This window comes from Heptranchias perlo, chromosome 1 (assembly GCF_035084215.1).
Source record: "Heptranchias perlo isolate sHepPer1 chromosome 1, sHepPer1.hap1, whole genome shotgun sequence".
Lineage (NCBI taxonomy): Eukaryota > Metazoa > Chordata > Chondrichthyes > Hexanchiformes > Hexanchidae > Heptranchias > Heptranchias perlo.
In genome coordinates, this window is record NC_090325.1 from 3,065,590 (window position 1) to 3,087,025 (window position 21,436).

Sequence of the window (21,436 nt, forward strand, 5' to 3'; positions counted from 1 at the left end):
CGTCTGTGCCGACTCTACTTCGATGCAAATTGTGACCAGCGCGTCAAATGAAGGTGCAGGTTGCACACACAGGACTTTTCCTGGGTAGATATGTCCTCCCTCTCGCACACACCACTTCTCTACCATCCCCTCTTTCTTAAAGGTGCTGGCTCCTGCTGAAAGCCAAGCTCCCTGGTCCCCAGCTGCTCTCAGCCAGGAAGATAAACCTTATGTACAAGCTTAGACGGTGATTATCGACAGGGACGGGACGGTGGGAGGTAAGGCGAACAAGCCCAATCCTGGGGTCCCTGGATTGTCGCCAGCAGCAGGAGCCAGGGCAGACTGCTCCCCTTGCTACCAAGAAGCATTGATGTAAACAGCAGTCCCTACTGAGAAAAGCAAACTCAGCACAGAGGGTAAAGCAAACCTGGGACCCTCCCTGTACATATGATTCAGGACCACACTGACTGCCACATTTATCGCTGACCTTTCTGGGGCTTATGCAGACTTTTTGCAAGCTGACCCTGACAGATGTTACTCTAGGCAGTTAGTTAACTTCTAACCTCATCAGAGATCCACTGACTGCCGTCAACCATGGGGTCTCAGTATCCAGGGTCTTATGCCCTTAACTGAGCAGAGTGGAAGACAGCTGGTATTAATAGTAAGTGTGCGTATGGGACATCATTTTATCTGGTATTAATAGTGAGTGTGTGTATGGGACATCCTTCTATCTGGTATTAATAGTGAGCGTGTGTATGGGACATCATTCTATCTGGTATTAATAGTGAGCGTGTGTATGGGACATCATTCTATCTGGTATTAATAGTGAGCGTGTGTATGGGGCATCATTCTATCTAGTATTAATAGTGAGCATGTGCATGGGACATCCTTCTATCTAGTATTAATAGTGAGCGTGTGTATGGGACATCATTCTATCTAGTATTAATAGTGAGCGTGTGTATGGGACATCCTTCTATCTAGTATTAATAGTGAGTGTGTGTATGGGACATCATTCTATCTGGTATTAATAGTGAGCGTGTGTATGGGACATCCTTCTATCTAGTATTAATAGTGAGTGTGTGTATGGGACATCATTCTATCTGGTATTAATAGTGAGCGTGTGTATGGGACATCCTTCTATCTGGTATTAATAGTGAGCGTGTTTATGGGTCATTATTCTATCTAGTATTAATAGTGAGCGTGTGTATGGGACATCCTTCTATCTAGTATTAATAGTGAGCGTGTTTATGGGTCATTATTCTATCTAGTATTAATAGTGAGCGTGTGTATGGGACATCATTCTATCTGGTATTAATAGTGAGCGTGTTTATGGGTCATTATTCTATCTAGTATTAATAGTGAGCGTGTGTATGGGACATCCTTCTATCTGGTATTAATAGTGAGTGTGTGTATGGGACATCATTCTATCTGGTATTAATAGTGAGCGTGTGTATGGGTCATTATTCTATCTAGTATTAATAGTGAGCGTGCGTATGGGACATCATTCTATCTGGTATTAATAGTGAGCGTGTGTATGGGACATCATTCTATCTGGTATTAATAGTGAGCGTGTGTATGGGACATCCTTCTATCTAGTATTAATAGTGAGTGTGTGTATGGGACATCATTCGATCTGGTATTAATAGTGAGTGTGTGTATGGGACATCATTCTATCTGGTATTAATAGTGAGCGTGTGTATGGGTCATTATTCTATCTAGTATTAATAGTGAGCGTGTGTATGGGACATCATTCTATCTGGTATTAATAGTGAGCGTGTTTATGGGTCATTATTCTATCTAGTATTAATAGTGAGTGTGTGTATGGGACATCATTCTATCTGGTATTAATAGTGAGTGTGTGTATGGGACATCATTCTATCTGGTATTAATAGTGAGCGTGTGTATGGGTCATTATTCTATCTAGTATTAATAGTGAGCGTGTGTATGGGACATCATTCTATCTGGTATTAATAGTGAGCGTGTGTATGGGACATCCTTCTATCTGGTATTAATAGTGAGTGTGTGTATGGGACATCATTCTATCTGGTATTAATAGTGAGCGTGTGTATGGGTCATTATTCTATCTAGTATTAATAGTGAGCGTGCGTATGGGACATCATTCTATCTGGTATTAATAGTGAGCGTGTGTATGGGACATCATTCTATCTGGTATTAATAGTGAGCGTGTGTATGGGACATCCTTCTATCTAGTATTAATAGTGAGCGTGTGTATGGGACATCATTCTATCTGGTATTAATAGTGAGTGTGTGTATGGGACATCATTCTATCTGGTATTAATAGTGAGCGTGTGTATGGGTCATTATTCTATCTAGTATTAATAGTGAGCGTGTGTATGGGACATCATTCTATCTGGTATTAATAGTGAGCGTGTTTATGGGTCATTATTCTATCTAGTATTAATAGTGAGTGTGTGTATGGGACATCATTCTATCTGGTATTAATAGTGAGTGTGTGTATGGGACATCATTCTATCTGGTATTAATAGTGAGCGTGTGTATGGGTCATTATTCTATCTAGTATTAATAGTGAGCGTGTGTATGGGACATCCTTCTATCTGGTATTAATAGTGAGCGTGTGTATGGGACATCATTCTATCTGGTATTAATAGTGAGTGTGTGTATGGGACATCATTCTATCTGGTATTAATAGTGAGCGTGTGTATGGGTCATTATTCTATCTAGTATTAATAGTGAGCGTGCGTATGGGACATCATTCTATCTGGTATTAATAGTGAGCGTGTGTATGGGACATCATTCTATCTGGTATTAATAGTGAGCGTGTGTATGGGACATCCTTCTATCTGGTATTAATAGTGAGCGTGTGTATGGGACATCATTCTATCTGGTATTAATAGTGAGCGTGTGTATGGGACATCCTTCTATCTGGTATTAATAGTGAGCGTGTTTATGGGTCATTATTCTATCTAGTATTAATAGTGAGCGTGTGTATGGGACATCCTTCTATCTAGTATTAATAGTGAGCGTGTTTATGGGTCATTATTCTATCTAGTATTAATAGTGAGCGTGTGTATGGGACATCATTCTATCTGGTATTAATAGTGAGCGTGTTTATGGGTCATTATTCTATCTAGTATTAATAGTGAGCGTGTGTATGGGACATCATTCTATCTGGTATTAATAGTGAGTGTGTGTATGGGACATCATTCTATCTGGTATTAATAGTGAGCGTGTGTATGGGTCATCATTCTATCTGGTATTAATAGTGAGTGTGTGTATGGGACATCATTCTATCTGGTATTAATAGTGAGCGTGTGTATGGGTCATTATTCTATCTAGTATTAATAGTGAGCGTGCGTATGGGACATCATTCTATCTGGTATTAATAGTGAGCGTGTGTATGGGACGTCATTCTATCTGGTATTAATAGTGAGTGTGTGTATGGGACATCATTCTATCTGGTATTAATAGTGAGCGTGTGTATGGGACATCATTCTATCTGGTATTAATAGTGAGCGTGTGTATGGGACATCATTCTATCTGGTATTAATAGTGAGCGTGTGTATGGGACATCATTCTATCTGGTATTAATAGTGAGCGTGTGTATGGGACATCATTCTATCTGGTATTAATAGTGAGCGTGTGTATGGGACATCATTCTATCTGGTATTAATAGTGAGCGTGTGTATGGGACATCATTCTATCTGGTATTAATAGTGAGTGTGTGTATGGGACATCATTCTATCTGGTATTAATAGTGAGCGTGTGTATGGGACATCATTCTATCTGGTATTAATAGTGAGTGTGTGTATGGGACATCATTCTATCTGGTATTAATAGTGAGTGTGTGTATGGGACATCATTCTATCTGGTATTAATAGTGAGTGTGTGTATGGGACATCATTCTATCTGGTATTAATAGTGAGCGTGTGTATGGGACATCATTCTATCTGGTATTAATAGTGAGTGTGTGTATGGGACATCATTCTATCTGGTATTAATAGTGAGTGTGTGTATGGGACATCATTCTATCTGGTATTAATAGTGAGTGTGTGTATGGGACATCATTCTATCTGGTATTAATAGTGAGCGTGTGTATGGGACATCCTTCTTTCGGACTTTGTCTGGTGGCCGCAGCAAAAAAGTTTCCTAAGAATCTTCTGTGATCTGAAACCTACGTCCTGCCTTGTTTGGGATCGCATGGCCAGAATTAACAATTCCCCCCGAATTACAGAATCAGCCACACACTCACATCAGGGAAACCCACTCCGCAAGGGATAAGCAAGCTTACCCGACAAACGGGGCTCACAGCACAAGAAAAACGCAAAGCCGACCTCCAGTTCGAACCAGTCAGCCCAAAGTCAAACCATGCATCACCCAGGAAAGAGGCAGAGAGAGAGGGACACTTGTGATTACACTTCACCTTTGTGCATTTGCTGAACACCATTGCAGCCGATTCACAGGACTGTTACTGTACTTTATGATGCAAAGAGCAGCAGAGAAAATACAAACCAGAGGGGATTAAAAACTTAAAACAGAGCAACTTACAGCCTGGCAGCTGCTGCTGAAGGAATCCTTCCCTGCAAAGAAGAAATCTGTACTTGTGAATCTGGCTGAGTGCAGGGCACCTCCCTGAGTTCCGGCCTCAGCAACCCCCAGTGGCCTGGTTTGGGGAAATGTGCTGCCTGCTTCAATGCCTGGTTGGTGCCGAGTTAGTGGGTCTCAGCTGGTGTGGTGGTGGTTGGGTGCTGCAATGTGTTTCAAATCCCCCTGGGCAAGGGAGGAGAAAAATCAACCTCCTGATCGTTCGCCAGTTACTCTTGCTGGAAAGTGTGTGAGCATGTGTGTATGTACATGTGTACATGTATATTTGTACGTGCGCTCATGTGTGTGCAGGTACGAGCGTGCACGTGGGTGCAGAAGTAAAGGGGTTTAGAGAGGGAGCTGCAGAGCGTGGAACCGAAATGGCTGATGGCACGGCCGCGAATAGTGGGGCAAAGAGGGGGACGGGGCACAAGAGGCCAGTCAGAGGAACGTAGAGTTCTGGGGGCGCGGAGGGGGGGGGTTTGTTGTAATGCCAGAAGAAGTTACAAAGGTAGGGAGGGACGAGGCCATGGAAGGATTTACATACAGACAGCGCACATTTTAGACTGAACGTGATCAGACAGCACAGATTATAGACTGATGAATTTGAGTAGATAGAACAGATTATACCGTAATTGAAAAATTTATACCCTCAATGGGAGTAGCTAGCACAGATTATACACAGAGCAGGAGCAGACAGAATAGAGTATACAGGAACTGAACGGTTACACACTGAGCAGGAGCAGACAGAATAGAGTATACAGGAACCGAACGGTTACACACTGAGCAGGAGCAGACAGAATAGAGTATACAGGAACTGAACGGTTACACACTGAGCAGGAGCAGACAAAATAGAGTATACAGGAACTGAAAGGTTACACAGAGCAGGAGCAGACAGAATAGAGTATTCAGGAACTGAACGGTTACACACTGAGCAGGAGCAGACAGAATAGAGTATACAGGAACTGAAAGGTTACACACAGAGCAGGAGCAGACAGAATAGAGTATTCAGGAACTGAACGGTTACACACTGAGCCAACAGAAGTTGCACCTTACCCCGCAGGCCGTGAATTGCAATGTTGATTCTTGGTGGTGCTAATAAAGAGTTTCCAGGCTGTATCCACCTGCGATTCTACATGACTCTCATTAGCCAGCTCTGGCAGCACTAGTCAAGCCCAGGCATGCCCCTCTTTGTTTACTGACTGTTACCCTAACATGCTGAGCTCACAGTGGGTCAGAGAAACATCACAGGCTTAAAATTCTGAGCTTATTCCATCCTGGCTTTATTCAGTTTGATATTAACAGTCGACTTGGGAAAATGAAGGGCGGAGTCAGCACGAATACTGTCAGAAAGGCAGCAGCTCAAAGGCGTCTCTCCCACCCAAGTACCGCCTGACTCAATTGGCTTAAGAGAGAGGAACACAGTCTTTGTCCGAATGTAGATGGATATAGATGCATAATCCCCACTCCAGATTTATAGAATCTATTTTCTCTCCTCCTCACCCAAATACATGCTTCAGACATCTCATTTATCATTTAAGGAAGACAGTGACAGCATCAAACACTCCCTGGGCAGGTACAGCACAGGTTAGATACAGAGTAAAGCTCCCCCTACACTGTCCCATCAAACACTCCCAGGACAGATACAGCACGGGTTAGATACAGAGTAAAGCTCCCTCTACACTGTCCCATCAAACACTCCCAGGGCAGGTACAGCACGGGTTAGATACAGAGTAAAGCTCCCTCTACACTGTCCCATCAAACACTCCCAGGGCAGGTACAGCACGGGTTAGATACAGAGTAAAGCTCCCTCTACACTGTCCCATCAAACACTCCCAGGGCAGATACAGCATGGGTTAGATACAGAATAAAGCTCCCTCTACACTGTCCCATCAAACACTCCCAGGGCAGGTACAGCACGGGTTAGATACAGAGTAAAGCTCCCTCTACACTGTCCCATCAAACACTCCCAGGGCAGATACAGCACGGGTTAGATACAGAGTAAAGCTCCCTCTACACTGTCCCATCAAACACTCCCAGGGCAGGTACAGCACGGGTTAGATACAGAGTAAAGCTCCCTCTACACTGTCCCATCAAACACTCCCAGGGCAGGTACAGCACGGGTTAGATACAGAGTAAAGCTCCCTCTACACTGTCCCATCAAACACTCCCAGGGCAGGTACAGCACGGGTTAGATACAGAGTAAAGCTCCCTCTACACTGTCCCATCAAACACTCCCAGGGCAGATACAGCACGGGTTAGATACAGAGTAAAGCTCCCTCTACACTGTCCCATCAAACACTCCCAGGATCAGGTACAGCACGGGTTAGATACAGAGTAAAGCTCCCTCTACACTGTCCCATCAAACACTCCCAGGGCAGGTACAGCACGAGTTAGACACAGACCAACAGTCTGAAGACAAACGTGTTTCACAATCCTACCTGAGAGCTAATGAAATTCTTCGATGTTCGAAGTAATTCTGATTTGATTTCTTCAATCTTCCTCCGGTCCTCTTCATCGAGGATTGAAAGTGGGTCGGGCGGCTGGTTTGCTGGCTTTATCTTTTCCCAATCTAGATCAAAGGAGAAGCTGTCAGGTTCTGCTGACTGTAGCCCTCAGCACTCCCGGTGACTCCGCTGTTATTGGTGAGGACATGGTTTTATGACTCTGGGGTACAACAGCATGCCGCTTTTGGAACTCGAAGACCGGGATGAATCAGTCTTTTCCATTCCTGTAAATTCCAGGGTTCCTTAACACTAAGGTGGTGACAGCATTTTGTTCTCCTGCTGTGAACTGTGGAATGTTTCAGCACAGACAGACCACGTGGCTCATCAAGTTTATCCCAACATAAACCCCCCCCAACCCCCGAGTCCAATCCTATTCTCTGCTCACTCCCCATTGCCCTTTAATATTCCTCTTTTTCAAGATACACTGTCCCATCAAACACTCCCAGGGCAGGTACAGCACGGGTTAGATACAGAGTAAAGCTCCCTCTACACTGTCCCATCAAACACTCCCAGGGCAGGTACAGCACGGGTTAGATACAGAGTAAAGCTCCCTCTACACTGTCCCATCAAACACTCCCAGGGCAGGTACAGCACGGGTTAGATACAGAGTAAAGCTCCCTCTACACTGTCCCATCAAACACTCCCAGGGCAGGTACAGCACGGGTTAGATACAGAGTAAAGCTCCCTCTACACTGTCCCATCAAACACTCCCAGGGCAGGTACAGCACGGGTTAGATACAGAGTAAAGCTCCCTCTACACTGTCCCATCAAACACTCCCAGGGCAGGTACAGCACAGGTTAGATACAGAGTAAAGCTCCCTCTACACTGTCCCATCAAACACTCCCAGGGCAGGTACAGCACGGGTTAGATACAGAGTAAAGCTCACTCTACACTGTCCCATCAAACACTCCCAGGGTCAGGTACAGCACGGGTTTGATACAGAGTAAAGCTCCCTCTACACTGTCCCATCAAACACTCCCAGGGCAGGTACAGCACAGGTTAGATACAGAGTAAAGCTCCCTCTACACTGTCCCATCAAACACTCCCAGGGCAGGTACAGCACGGGTTAGATACAGAGTAAAGCTCCCTCTACACTGTCCCATCAGACACTCCCAGGGCAGAATTTCAACTGGCGATGATAATATAAGCTGGCAGTTGAACAACAGAGGATATGAGGGGCTCCCCGACTGCTCGCTGATTCTCTTACCTTGTGCTCCCTGTTCCACTGCATCTGCTGCCCTGATGAGGTTACTTGCCAGCTCTGTCGGACACTGGTCTCGGAGCAGGATGGCCACTCGGGCAGCCAGCGAGTCCGTGCCGCTGCCTTCCTCAACCCCTCCACCCGCCCCGCTCTCGTCACTGGGCGCACGGGCCCCGCGAGGCCAGGCGGCGAGTCGAGTTTCGGGTGAGGGTGCTTGGGGATGGGAGACGGATCTGGTTAGCCTGGCGAGGGAATTCGGGGGGCTGGAGCAGGCTCGGGGACGGTTGGCTGGCTCGGACGGAGCCCCCGTCTTGCCCCCCCTGGGTCCCGCCTTGTCCGCGGTGACCCCGCTGCACCCCTCGGGTTCGTCTCTCGCCACGTGTCTAACACCGGCCGCAGGCCCAGCTTGTCCTTCCAGGAGCTGCTGCCACTCTCCCTCCTCTCGGGAAAAGTGAGGGGCGCTGCTGGTGTTACCGGCAGTGAGATGCTCCTCACAGGCAGCCCCCACTCCTGGGGCGGGGCTCTCCTTCAGCTGCTTGCTGCTCAGCGTCGTAGTCACGGTCTGTGGGCTCGTGTCCGCCCACCGAGACAGGAAATCATTCTCTTCATCGCCCGCGAGGGTCGCTGCTGCGTCCACGTTGGAGTCAGGCCTCTCTGAGCGAAAGTCTGCGGTCGACTCGGCCGAGAGGTTTCCCGCCTCGCCCAGCAGCTTGCGGATCTCACTCAGCGTCTTCAATCCGATGAAGGAGTCGTTGCGCGGGGGTGCGTCCTCGCAGCAGTGGTGGTGGTCAAGCAGCCTGCTGCCGAGGCTGGGCGGGAAGGGCTCGTCTCCGCTCGTATGGATAGTGGCCGTGGGAGGTGCGGAAGGCGCTCCCTCGCTCCTGGAGGAGGGGCCGAAAGGCGCCGAGTCGCGCCCGTTGGCATCAGGGGTACTTTCGAACCAGCTCAATAACCGCCCGACCCTCCTGGAAACGGACTCGCAGCTGTGGCTTGATGCCGTGCCCAGGATCGGGGAGCTGGCCACGCCTGCCCCCTCAGCTGAATCCTCCCGGACCTGTGAGGCGTGGGCTGGATGCTGGGTCTGGAAGTCCAGACGTCTGTTGGCGGGTGGGAACCCAGAGCTGAAATGGCCGATGGGCTGATCCGTGGCAACCTTCTCCACCAACCCCGGTGACAGCTCCATGGGGAACGGGGTGTCCCGGCCTGTCTCTGAGCCCATGGGAATGGACGTGCTGTGGGTCAGGGTATCGGAATAGAAACTGCATCTCGAAACGTGGCCCAGTGGGGAGAGTCCTGCAATTTAAGGGAGCAGATACATTAGCATGGCAAAGTTAGATTTTATTATTTTTAAATTGTCGACAAGGAATTTATCAAAATACATCAATTCATAACCCCCCTTAATACAGACACTTCAACCTCACACTCCCCTTAATACAGACACTCCAACCTCAGACCCCCCTTAATACAGACACTCCAACCTCAGACCCCCCTTAATACAGACACTGAAGCCTCACACTCCCCTTAATACAGACACTCTAACCTCACACTCCTCTTAATACAGACACTGAAACCTCACACTCCCCCTTAATACAGACACTCCAACCTCACACTCCCCTTAATACAGACACTCCAACCTCACACTCCCCTTAATACAGACACTGAAACCTCACACTCCCCTTAATACAGACACTGAAACCTCACACTCCCCTTAATACAGACACTGAAACCTCACACTCCCCTTAATACAGACACTGAAACCTCACACTCCCCTTAATACAGACACTGAAACCTCACACTCCCCTTAATACAGACACTGAAACCTCACACTCCCCTTAATACAGACACTGAAACCTCACACTCCCCTTAATACAGACACTGAAACCTCACACTCCCCTTAATACAGACACTCCAACCTCACACCTCCCTTAATACAGACACTCCAACCTCACACCTCCCTTAATACAGACACTGAAACCTCACACTCCCCTTAATAGACACTCCAACCTCACACTCCCCTTAATACAGACACTCCAACCTCAGACCCCCCTTAATACAGACACTCCAACCTCAGACCCCCCTTAATACAGACACTCCAACCTCACACCCCCCTTAACACAGACACTGAAACCTCACACTCCCCTTAATACAGACACTCCAACCTCACACTCCCCTTAATACAGACACTCCAACCTCACACTCCCCTTAATACAGACACTGAAACCTCACACTCCCCTTAATAGACACTCCAACCTCACACTCCCCTTAATAGACACTCCAACCTCACACTCCCCTTAATACAGACACTTCAACCTCACACTCCCCTTAATACAGACACTGAAACCTCACACTCCCCTTAATACAGACACTGAAACCTCACACTCCCCTTAATACAGACACTCCAACCTCACACTCCCCTTAATACAGACACTCCAACCTCACACTCCCCTTAATACAGACACTGAAACCTCACACTCCCCTTAATACAGACACTCCAACCTCACACTCCCCTTAATACAGACACTCCAACCTCACACTCCCCTTAATACAGACACTGAAACCTCACACTCCCCTTAATACAGACACTCCAACCTCACACTCCCCTTAATACAGACACTGAAACCTCACACCCCCCTTAATACAGACACTGAAACCTCACACTCCCCTTAATACAGACACTCCAACCTCACACCTCCCTTAATACAGACACTGAAACCTCACACTCCCCTTAATACAGACACTGAAACCTCACACTCCCCTTAATACAGACACTCCAACCTCACACTCCCCTTAATACAGACACTCGAACCTCACACTCTCCTTAATACAGACACTCCAACCTCAGACCCCCCTTAATACAGACACTGAAACCTCACACTCCCCCTTAATACAGACACTCCAACCTCACACCTCCCCTTAATACAGACACTGAAACCTCACACTCCCCCTTAATACAGACACTCCAACCTCACACCTCCCCTTAATACAGACACTGAAACCTCACACTCCCCCTTAATACAGACACTCCAACCTCACACCTCCCTTAATACAAACACTCCAACCTCAGACCCCCCCTTAATACAGACACTGAAACCTCACACTCCCCCTTAATACAGACACTCCAACCTCACACTCCCCTTAATACAGACACTTCAACCTCACACTCCCCTTAATACAGACACTGAAACCTCACACTCCCCTTAATACAGACACTGAAACCTCACACTCCCCTTAATACAGACACTGAAACCTCACACTCCCCTTAATACAGACACTGAAACCTCACACTCCCCTTAATACAGACACTGAAACCTCACACTCCCCTTAATACAGACACTCCAACCTCACACTCCCCTTAATACAGACACTGAAACCTCACACTCCCCTTAATAGACACTCCAACCTCACACTCCCCTTAATAGACACTCCAACCTCACACTCCCCTTAATACAGACACTTCAACCTCACACTCCCCTTAATACAGACACTGAAACCTCACACTCCCCTTAATACAGACACTGAAACCTCACACTCCCCTTAATACAGACACTCCAACCTCACACTCCCCTTAATAGACACTGAAACCTCACACTCCCCTTAATACAGACACTCCAACCTCACACTCCCCTTAATACAGACACTCCAACCTCACACTCCCCTTAATACAGACACTGAAACCTCACACTCCCCTTAATACAGACACTGAAACCTCACACTCCCCTTAATACAGACACTCCAACCTCACACTCCCCTTAATACAGACACTCCAACCTCACACTCCCCTTAATACAGACACTCCAACCTCACACTCCCCTTAATACAGACACTCCAACCTCACACCCCCCCTTAATACAGACGTTTGAACCTCACAGGGTGTATGCGATCTTACCATCTGTTCCCTGAGGTCCTTTGGTCATTGTTGCATCAGCCCCTCTTAGTTTTTTCAGCTCAAATGGGGCGAAATCCACCTGTCTCGAAGGCCCATTTGAACCCAGTATGCTGGTCGGAGATTGGTTAATTCCCAGATTGCGAAGGTAAATCTAAGAACGGTAAAACAGGACATTTTAAAACCTACAACGAGTGAAACAGACCCTTCCTTTAGCTTGGCCTCTACTCCCCGCGGGTCCTCTTGGTATACATTTCCCCAGATGCTGGTCGTACCCCCGCTCCGGACCCCATCGTATCCTCATCCAATGTCCGCCTGTGAAGCTCCCATGGTCAAATAGCCATGAATGCTGGCCATCTGGGCTCACACATGGAGAATGGTCACTCGGGCGAGGTACCAAAGAAGCAGCTGTCCCCACAGGCGGTATGGACTGGGAATTTCATTCCCTTCCTTGCCCTAGAACTGCTGAAGCCCTCTCCCCACTAAGACCCTTACCATCTGAACGACAGGTCTCCCAGCCATCAGAGGAGCCGAAGAACATTTTTTTTTATTCGTTCACGGGATGTGGGCGTCGCTGGCGAGGCCAGCATTTATTGCCCATCCCTAATTGCCCTCGAGAAGGTGGTGGTGAGCCGCCTTCTTGAACCGCTGCAGTCCGTGTGGTGAAGGTTCTCCCACAGTGCTGTTAGGAAGGGAGTTCCAGGATTTTGACCCAGCGGCAATGAAGGAACGGCGATATATTTCCAAGTCGGGATGATGTGTGACTTGGAGGGGAACGTGCAGGTGGTGTTGTTCCCATGTGCCTGCTGCTCTTGTCCTTCTAGGTGGTAGAGGTCGCGGGTTTGGGAGGTGCTGTCGAAGAAGCCTTGGCGAGTTGCTGCAGTGCATCCTGTGAATGGTGCACACTGCAGCCACAGTGCGTCGGTGGTGAAGGGAGTGAATGTTTCGGGTGGTGGATGGGGTGCCAATCAAGCGGGCTGCTATATCTTGGATGGTGTCGAGCTGCTTGAGTGTTGTTGGAGCTGCACTCATCCAGGCAAGTGGAGAGTATTCCATCACACTCCTGACTTGTGCTTTGTAGGTGGTGGAAAGGCTTTGGGGAGTCAGGAGGTGAGTCACTCGCCGCAGAATACCCAGCCTCTGACCTGCTCTCGTAGCCACAGTATTTATATGGCTGGTCCAGTTAAGTTTCTGGTCAATGGTGACCCCCAGGATGTTGATGGTGGGGGATTCGGCGATGGTAATGCCGTTGAATGTCAAGGGGAGGTGGTTCGACTCTCTCTTGTTGGAGATGGTCATTGCCTGGCACTTATCTGGCGCGAATGTTACTTGCCACTTATCAGCCCAAGCCTGGATGTTGTCCAGGTCTTGCTGCATGCGGGCTCGGAGTGCTTCATTATTTGAGGGGTTGCGAATGGAACTGAACACTGTGCAGTCATCAGCGAACATCCCCATTTCTGACCTTATGATGGAGGGAAGGTCACTGATGAAGCAGCTGAAGATGGTTGGGCCTAGGACACTGCCCTGAGGAACTCCTGCAGCAATGTCCTGGGCTGAGATGATTGGCCTCCAACAACCACTATCATCTTCCTTTGTGCTAGGTATGACTCCAGCCACTGGAGAGTTTTCCCCCTGATTCCCATTGACTTCAATTTTACTAGGGCTCCTTGGTGCCACACTCGGTCAAATGCTGCCTTGATGTCAAGGGCAGTCACTCTCACCTCACCTCTGGAATTCAGCTCTTTTGTCCATGTTTGGACCAAGGCTGTAATGAGGTCTGGAGCCGAGTGGTCCTGGCGGAACCCAAACTGAGCATCGGTGAGCAGGTTATTGGTGAGTAAGTGCCGCTTGATAGCATTGTCGACGACACCTTCCATCACTTTGCTGATGATTGAGAGTAGACTGATGGGGCGGTAATTGGCCGGATTGGATTTGTCCTGCTTTTTGTGGACAGGACATACCTGGGCAATTTTCCACATTGTCGGGTAGATGCCAGTGTTGTAGCTGTACTGGAACAGCTTGGCTAGAGGCGCGGCTAGTTCTGGAGCACAAGTCTTCAGCACTACAGCTGGGATGTTGTCGGGGCCCATAGCCTTTGCTGTATCCAGTGCACTCAGCCATTTCTTGATATCACATGGAGTGAATTGAATTGGCCGAAGACTGGCTTCCGTGATGGTGGGGATATCGGGAGGAGGCTGAGATGGATCATCCACTCGGCACTTCTGGCTGAAGATGGTTGCAAACGCTTCAGCCTTGTCTTTTGCACTCACGTGCTGGACTCCGCCATCATTGAGGATGAGGATGTTTGCAGAACCTCCTCCTCCCGTTAGTTGTTTAATTGTCCACCACCATTCACGACTGGATGTGGCAGGACTGCAGAGCTTTGATCTGATCCGTTGGTTGTGGAATCGCTTAGCTCTGTCTATAGCATGTTGCTTCCGCTGTTTAGCATGCATGCAGTCCTGAGTTGTAGCTTCACCAGGTTGGCACCTCATTTTGAGGTATGCCTGGTGCTGCTCCTGGCATGCTCTTCTGCACTCCTCATTGAACCAGGGTTGATCCCCTGGCTTGTTGGTAATGGTAGAGTGAGGAATATGCCGGGCCATGAGGTTACAGATTGTGCTGGAATACAATTCTGCTGCTGCTGATGGCCCACAGCGCCTCATGGATGCCCAGTTTTGAGCTGCTCGATCTGTTCTGAATCTATCCCATTTAGCACGGTGGTAGTGCCACACGACACGTTGGATGGTGTCTTCAGTGCGAAGACGGGACTTCGCTCACCACCTGCCGCAGGCCCAGTCTAGCAGCTATGTCCTTCAGGACTCGGCCAGCTCGGTCAGTAGTGGTGCTACCGAGCCACTCTTGGTGATGGACATTGAAGTCCCCCACCCAGAGTACATTTTGTGCCCTTGCTACCCTCAGTGCTTCCTCCAAGTGGTGCTCAACATGGAGGAGGACTGATTCATCAGCTGAGGGAGGACGGTAGGTGGTAATCAGCAGGAGGTTTCCTTGCCCATGTTTGACCTGATGCCATGAGATTTCATGGGGTCCAGAGTCAATGTTGAGGACTCCCAGGGCCACTCCCTCCTGGCTGTATATCACTGTACCGCCACCTCTGGTGGGTCTGTCCTGCCGGTGGGACAGGACATACCCAGGGATGGTGATGGAAGAGTCTGGGACATTGGCTGAAAGATATGATTCTGTGAGTATGGCTATGTCAGGCTGTTGCTTGACTAGTCTGTGGAACAGCTCTCCCAATTTTGGCACAAGTCCCCAGATGTTAGTAAGGAGGACCTTGCAGGGTCGGCTGGGCTTGGTGTTTTGCCGTTGTCGTGTCCGGTGCCTTGTGGTCCGATGCCGGGTGGTCCGTCCGGTTTTATTCTTATTATGACTTTTCGTAGCGAGATTTTACAACTGAGTGGCTTGCTAGGCCATTTCAGAGGGCAATTAAGAATCAACCACATTGCTGTGGGTCTGGAGTCACATTTAGGCCAGACCGGGTAAGGACGGCAGGTTTCCTTCCCTAAAGGACATTAGTGAACCAGATGGGTTTTTACGACAATCCGGTAGTTTCATGGCCATCATTACTGATACTAGTATTTTAATTCCAGATTTTTATTTAATTAATGAATTGAATTTAAATTTGCCAGCTGCCGTGGCGGGATTTGAACTCATGACTCTGGATTTTAGTCCAGGCCTCGGGATGTCCCTCGGATGTTGGTCCAGTACCAGGACCACCACACTAGTGTACCCATTTACATGTATCTTGCCTGCATGGGTATGTTCTGGGTATCGCTCTGGGCATTTATCGTTAGTTCTCCACATTCTGTTGCACACTGGTGGTTCAGAGACACCAGCAATACTCTGAGCCCAATAAACAAACGCAGCCTCACAGGCCGGTCCCCTGTAGCAAATTGAGTTTCTACAAGTTTATGTTCCCTTTTTCCCCACTTGTTCCTTCTTCCCCCGCCTCCCCCCCCATCCCACCTACTCACTCGAAGGTGCTACGGTCGGATTCCACGGTACAGGTGAGCAGTCTTGATGTGTGAAGCTGGACGGTGACTGTCGGCAGGCAGTTCCACCACAGGAGGACACGATCCTGTCCTCACCCAATGCTCACACACGCAGGGGTTGGGTTGCAAGGGCAGCCATCAGGGGCAGGCGCTACAATTGATTTTGTTCCCTCCACCCCCCCCCCAAACCCCCCTCACTAACCCAGAAGCAACAAGGCCAACTGAGCCGGCTGCGATCAGCTAACTCAACGCAGACCCCGGGCATCGGACGTGGGGCCTCTGGCTCTGCGTGTCAGGAGGGCCCCAAGTTCCAAAAAGACCTTGGGCGCACTGGGAGGGGAGGAGAGGTTAAACAGGGTATGGGCGGTTTGACAGTTTGCGGATCAGCTACAGCATCGAACAGCCGAACTTAATGCAACATAGGAACAGGAGGAGGTCAAACAGCCCCTTGAGCCTGTTCCATCTTTCAATTAAATCTATTTAATATGTCTGCATATTACAAGTGTGGATCCAAGGACAGGTATGAGCCGTCTCCCTTCGAGCTACTGTCAGCACATCAACGTTACAGAAACGGGTTTGCAATTTGACATGAGTGACTGCTCAGCTGTTCCAACAAGGCCGATCACTGGCAGTTCATGCAGCTGGCTGGCGCTCCACTCTAAGAGCCGGGTCTGGGTTTCACAGGTGCTCCTTCTTTCCCAGAACGGGACTGGATTTCTGATACAACTGTATCAGTGCAACCTTAGAATCTTACAGCACAGAAGGAGGCCATTCGGCCCGTCGTACCTGTGCCGGCTCTTTGAAAGAGCTATCTAATTAGTCCCACTCCCCCTCCTCTTTCCCCATAACCCTGCAAATTTTTCCCCTTCAAGTATTTACCCAATTCCCTTTTGAAAGTTATTATTGAATCTGATTCCACCGCCCTTTCAGGCAGCGCATTCCAGATCATCACAACTCACTGCGTAAAAAAATTCTCATCTCCTCCCTGTTTTTTTTGCCGATCACCTTAAATCTGTGACCTCTGGTTACTGACCCTCCTGCCACTGGAAACAGTTTCTCCTTATTTGCTCTACCAAAACACCTCATGATTTTGAATCTCCTCTTAACCTTCTCTGCTCTAAGGAGAACAAACCAATAAGAAACCTGTAAGCTTAATGGGTCTTGTCGGACAGGATGCAGTCGCTACAAATATTGTAATACGAATAGTGGCTCAGACCGTACCCCACACGAGACCAGGACCCCAGGGCCGTGTCCCAGAGTCAGAGACCGTACCCCATGAGACCAGGACCCCAGGGCCGTGTCCCAGAGTCAGAGACCGTACCCCATGAGACCTGGATCACAGGGCCGTGTCCCAGAGTCAGAGACCGTACCCCAGGAGACCTGGATCCCAGGGTCCTGTCCCAGAGTCAGAGACTGTACCCCATGAGACCAGGACCCCAGGGCCGTGTCCCAGAGTCAGAGACCGTACCCCAGGAGACCTGGATCACAGGGTCCTGTCCCAGAGTCAGAGACCGTACCCCATGAGACCAGGACACCAGGGCCGTGTCCCAGAGTCAGAGACCGTACCCCATGAGACCAGGACCCCAGGGCCGTGTCCCAGAGTCAGAGACCGTACCCCAGGAGACCTGGATCCCAGGGTCCTGTCCCAGAGTCAGAGACTGTACCCCATGAGACCAGGACCCCAGGGCCGTGTCCCAGAGTCAGAGACCGTACCCCAGGAGACCTGGATCACAGGGTCCTGTCCCAGAGTCAGAGACCGTACCCCGTGAGACCAGGACCCCAGGGCCGTGTCCCAGAGTCAGAGACCGTACCCCATGAGACCAGGACCCCAGGGCCGTGTGCCAGAGTCAGAGACCGTACCCCATGAGACCAGGACCCCAGGGCCGTGTCCCAGAGTCAGAGACCGTACCCCACGAGACCTGGATCACAGGGCCGTGTCCCAGAGTCAGAGACCGTACCCCAGGAGACCTGGATCACAGGGCCGTGTCCCAGAGTCAGAGACCGTACCCCATGAGACCAGGACCCCAGGGCCGTGTCCCAGAGTCAGAGACCGTACCCCACGAGACCTGGACCCCAGGGCCGTGTCCCAGAGTCAGAGACCGTACCCCAGGAGACCAGGACCCCAGGGTCGTGTCCCAGAGTCAGAGACCGTACCCCAGGAGACCAGGACCCCAGGGTCGTGTCCCAGAGTCAGAGACCGTACCCCATGAGACCTGGATCACAGGGCCGTGTCCCAGAGTCAGAGACTGTACCCCAGGAGACCTGGATCACAGGGTCGTGTCCCAGAGTCAGAGACCGTACCCCAGGAGACCTGGATCACAGGGTCGTGTCCCAGAGTCAGAGACCGTACCCCAGGAGACCTGGATCACAGGGTCGTGTCCCAGAGTCAGAGACCGTACCCCATGAGACCAGGACCCCAGGGCCGTGTCCCAGAGTCAGAGACCGTACCCCAGGAGACCTGGATCACAGGGCCGTGTCCCAGAGTCAGAGACCGTACCCCATGAGACCAGGACCCCAGGGCCGTGTCCCAGAGTCAGAGACCGTACCCCACGAGACCTGGACCCCAGGGCCGTGTCCCAGAGTCAGAGACCGTACCCCAGGAGACCAGGACCCCAGGGTCGTGTCCCAGAGTCAGAGACCGTACCCCAGGAGACCAGGACCCCAGGGTCGTGTCCCAGAGTCAGAGACCGTACCCCATGAGACCTGGATCACAGGGCCGTGTCCCAGAGTCAGAGACTGTACCCCAGGAGACCTGGATCACAGGGTCGTGTCCCAGAGTCAGAGACCGTACCCCAGGAGACCTGGATCACAGGGTCGTGTCCCAGAGTCAGAGACCGTACCCCAGGAGACCTGGATCACAGGGTCGTGTCCCAGAGTCAGAGACCGTACCCCAGGAGACCTGGATCACAGAGCCGTGTCCCAGAGTCAGAGACCGTACCCCACGAGACCTGGATCCGTGTCCTGGACAACCAAATGTGCAGGAAGTGTCGTCAGCTGCTGGAGCTCGAGCTCCGGGTTTTGGACCTTGAGCAGCTGCTGGCGTCACTGCAGTGTATCCGCGAGGCTGAGAGTTTCGTGGATAGCACGTTTCAGGAGGTGGTCACCCCACAGATTAAGAGAGTGCAGGCAGAGAGGGACTGGGTGACCGCCAGACAGACAAGGAGGACCAGGCAGGTAGTGCCGATTCTATAGTTCGGGGAGCAGACAGGCATTTCTATGGCCACAAACGTGATTCCAGGATGGTATGTTGCCTCCCTGGTGCCAGGATCATGGATGTCACTGAGCGGCTGCAGGACATTCTGAAGGGGGAGGGTGAACTGCCAGAGGTCGTGGTACATATCAGTACCAAAGACATAGGTAAAAAGAGGGATGAGGTCCTGCAAGCAGAATATAAGGAGTTAGGAAATAAGTTAAAAAGCAGGACCTCAAGGGCAGTAATCTTAGAATTACTCCCAGTGCCACGTGTTAGTGAGTATAGGAATAGGAGAATAGACAGGATGAATACGTGGCTGGAGGGTTGGTGCAGGAGGGGGGGATTTAAATTCCTGAGGAATTGGGACCGATTCTAGGGAAGGTGGGACCTGTACAAGCTGGACGGGTTGCACCTCAACAGATCCGGGACTAATATCCTCACAGGGGGGTTTGCTCTGCTGTTGGGGAGAGTTTAAACTAGAGTGGCAGGGAGATGGGAACCTGAGCGGGGAGTCAGAAGAGAGTAATGTTGAAAGCAGCAAGAGGGGGGAGGACCCAGGGGAAATTTACAATAAAAATAATACAAATAGTTGTTTAAGAACAAGTGTAGAGCAGCAGAGAGTGTGCTTTAGGCACTACAGATAACTAGAAGGTATAAAGCAATTAAACCAGCATCAAAGCTGAAGGTCAGACTAGGGTGTGTGGCCCAACTAAGAGTTCTATATATAAATGCACGGAGTATAAGGAATAAATTAAATGAACTACAGGTTCAAATTCAAATTGGAGGGTATGACATGATAGCTATTACTGAGACATGGCTGCAGGATGGTCAGGGTTGGGAACTAAATATACCAGGTTATAAGGTCTACAGGAGAGATAGGGAAAATGGAAGAGGGGGAGGAGTAGCCTTAGTGATTAGAGATGAAATCACTTCAATGATAAAAGGAGGATATAACGAGAGGTAAGCAGCCAACAGAGACCTTATGGGTTGAATTGAGAAATAGGAAAGGATCTAATACTATAGTGGGAGTTGTATATAGGACCCCTGGCAGCAGCTCTGAAGTGCTAGATTGCATAAATGCAGAGATGAGACAAGCGTGTAACAAAAGCATAGAGGTCTTAATGGGGGACTTTAACCGTCACATAGATTGGGAAAAGCAGACCAGCAACTGTCAGAAAGGTAGTGAATTTCTTGAGTGTGTCCGGGATAGTTTTCCACAGCAGTATGTCCTAGAGGCAACAAGGGGGCAAACCATACTGTGCATGAACATCTATCCAATGAAAACATAAAATTACAAAGCGATATTGATAGATTAGGTGAATGGGCAAAACTGTGGCAAATGGAATTCAGTGTAGGCAAATGTGAAGTCATCCACTTTGGATCAAAAAAGGATAGAACAGGGTACTTTCTAAATAGTAAAAAGTTAAAAACAGTGGATGTCCAAAGGGACTTAGGGGTTCAGGTACATAGATCATTGAAGTGTCATGAACAGGTGCAGAAAATAATCAATAAGGCAAATGGAATGCTGGCCTTTGTATTTAGAAGACTAGAGTACAAGGGGGCAGAAGTTATGCTGCAGCTATACAAAACCCTGGTTAGACCGCAGAGTACTGTGAGCAGTTCTGGGCACCGCACCTTCGGAAGGACATATTGGCCTTGGAGGGAGTGCAGCATAGGTTTACTGGAATGATACCCGGACTTCAAGGGTTAAGTTACGAGGAGAGATTACACAAATTGGGGTTGTATTCTCTCGAGTTTTGAAGGTTAAGGGGTGATCTGATCGAAGTTTATAAGATATTAAGGGGAACAGATAGGGTGGATAGAGAGAAACTATTTCCGCTGGTTGGGGATTCTAGGAGTCGGGGGCACAGTCTAAAAATTAGAGCCAGAGTTTGGAACTCTCTTCCGCAAACGGCAATTGATGCTAGCTCAATTGCTAATTTTAAATCTGAGATAGATAGCTTTTTGCCAACCAAAGGTATTAAGGGATATGGGCCAAAGGCAGGTATATGGAGTTGAACACAGATCAGCCATGATCTTATCAAATGGCGGAGCAGGCTCAAGGGTCTGAATGGCCTACTCCTGTTCCTATGTTC

General features: G+C 49.4%; 1 protein-coding gene across 3 annotated transcripts in view; it reads right to left on the reverse strand.

Annotated features, from left to right (window-relative positions):
* The window catches only part of alms1 (ALMS1 centrosome and basal body associated protein), a 102,013-nt gene that overhangs the window by 48,233 nt on the left and 32,344 nt on the right, over positions 1-21,436 (reverse strand). For all 3 annotated transcript variants that reach the window (XM_067978660.1, XM_067978597.1, XM_067978635.1), the window contains exons 6-8: positions 12,138-12,288; positions 8,258-9,544; positions 6,984-7,114 (exon numbers count right to left, since the gene is read on the reverse strand). In XM_067978660.1, coding sequence (XP_067834761.1) covers positions 6,984-7,114; positions 8,258-9,544; positions 12,138-12,288 — 1,569 coding nt within the window. The remainder of the gene's footprint in view (positions 1-6,983; positions 7,115-8,257; positions 9,545-12,137; positions 12,289-21,436) is intronic.